At 49.1% G+C, this 1,146-nt stretch overlaps 1 protein-coding gene across 1 annotated transcript in view; it reads right to left on the bottom strand.

The window, feature by feature from the left end:
• MCM7 (minichromosome maintenance complex component 7) overlaps window positions 1-1,146 on the bottom strand; it is a 12,342-nt gene that overhangs the window by 1,743 nt on the left and 9,453 nt on the right. Inside the window, exon 10 of the mRNA XM_031065698.1 lies at window positions 566-1,023. Coding sequence (XP_030921558.1) covers window positions 566-1,023 — 458 coding nt within the window. The remainder of the gene's footprint in view (window positions 1-565; window positions 1,024-1,146) is intronic.

The raw sequence follows: 1,146 nt of genomic DNA, 5'->3' as shown, positions 1-1,146 counted from the left end.
GGCGGCGGCACGAGGAGAGGTAGCGCCTGGATGGGGCGAAAAAACGGGAATTTGGGAAAAATTAGATTATTTATTTAAATTATTTAAATTATTTAAATTATTTCCCTCTGGAAACTGCAGGGAACAGCGGCAGCACAAGGAGAGGTAGCGACTGAAATGGGGCGAAAAAACGGGATTTTGGGAAAAATTAAATTATTTAAATTATTTCCCTCCAGCACCTGCGGGGAGCGGCGGCGGCATGAGGAGAGCTAGTGCCTGGAATGGGGAGAAAAAACGGGAATTTGGGAAAAATGGGAAAAATTAAATTATGGGACAGGGCCTGGGTTTGGGGGGAGGGAAATGGGGAATTGGGGAAAATTGGGAAAAATCAAATTGTGGAGTGACTGGGATGGGGGAAAAATGGAATGACTGAAATTATTTAAATTATGGAACAGGGTCTGGAATGGGGGGGAAATCGGGATTTTGGGAAAAATGGGCAAAATGGAATTATGGAGTGCTTGGAATGAGGGAAAAATGGGGATTTTGGGAAAATTCAAATTATGGAATGGCTGGGAGGGGGGAAAACAGGGAAAAGAGTGAAATTTTCAGGGAAATTTGGGGCTAAAAAAGCAAAATTTGGGGAGAAGGAGGGAATTTTGGGAAAAGTTGAATTTTTGGGGTGCAAAAGGTGAATTTGGGGTGGAAAAGGTAAATTTTGGGGAGGAAAATGTGACTTTTGGGGCTGCACCGACCTCATGAGTTTCATGTCCAGGGGCTGGAAGGCGCTGGGCGGCTCCCGGCAGTGCTGGTGCACGTACGTGATGTGCTGGGCCAGCCTAAAATGGGGAGAAAAACGGGGAAATGGGGAAAATTCAGGTTTTGGGGGATTTTTGGGAATTGGGGGAGTCCCTCCCAGTTTGTCCCAGTTTATCCCAGTCTGGCACAGGACCATCCCAGTGGAACCAGAGGGGGTTTGGAGGAGGTGTTGGGTTGGGTGGGGAGGGGGAAAATGGGAATTTTGGGGGTTTTGGGGGAGGTGATGTGCTGGGCCATTGACCCCAAACCCAACCCAACTCAACCCAAAGTCTCTCCCATGGATCCCAAGCCCCGCCCCGTCTCACCTGAGGTCGCGGTCTCTGTGCGGCCGGTCCTGCAGCAGCCAGAGCA

The sequence above is a fragment of the Geospiza fortis genome, unplaced genomic scaffold, assembly GCF_000277835.1.
Source record: "Geospiza fortis unplaced genomic scaffold, GeoFor_1.0 scaffold3511, whole genome shotgun sequence".
Classification (NCBI taxonomy): Eukaryota; Metazoa; Chordata; class Aves; order Passeriformes; family Thraupidae; genus Geospiza; species Geospiza fortis.
This window is presented reverse-complemented; position numbering and strand designations above follow the sequence as displayed.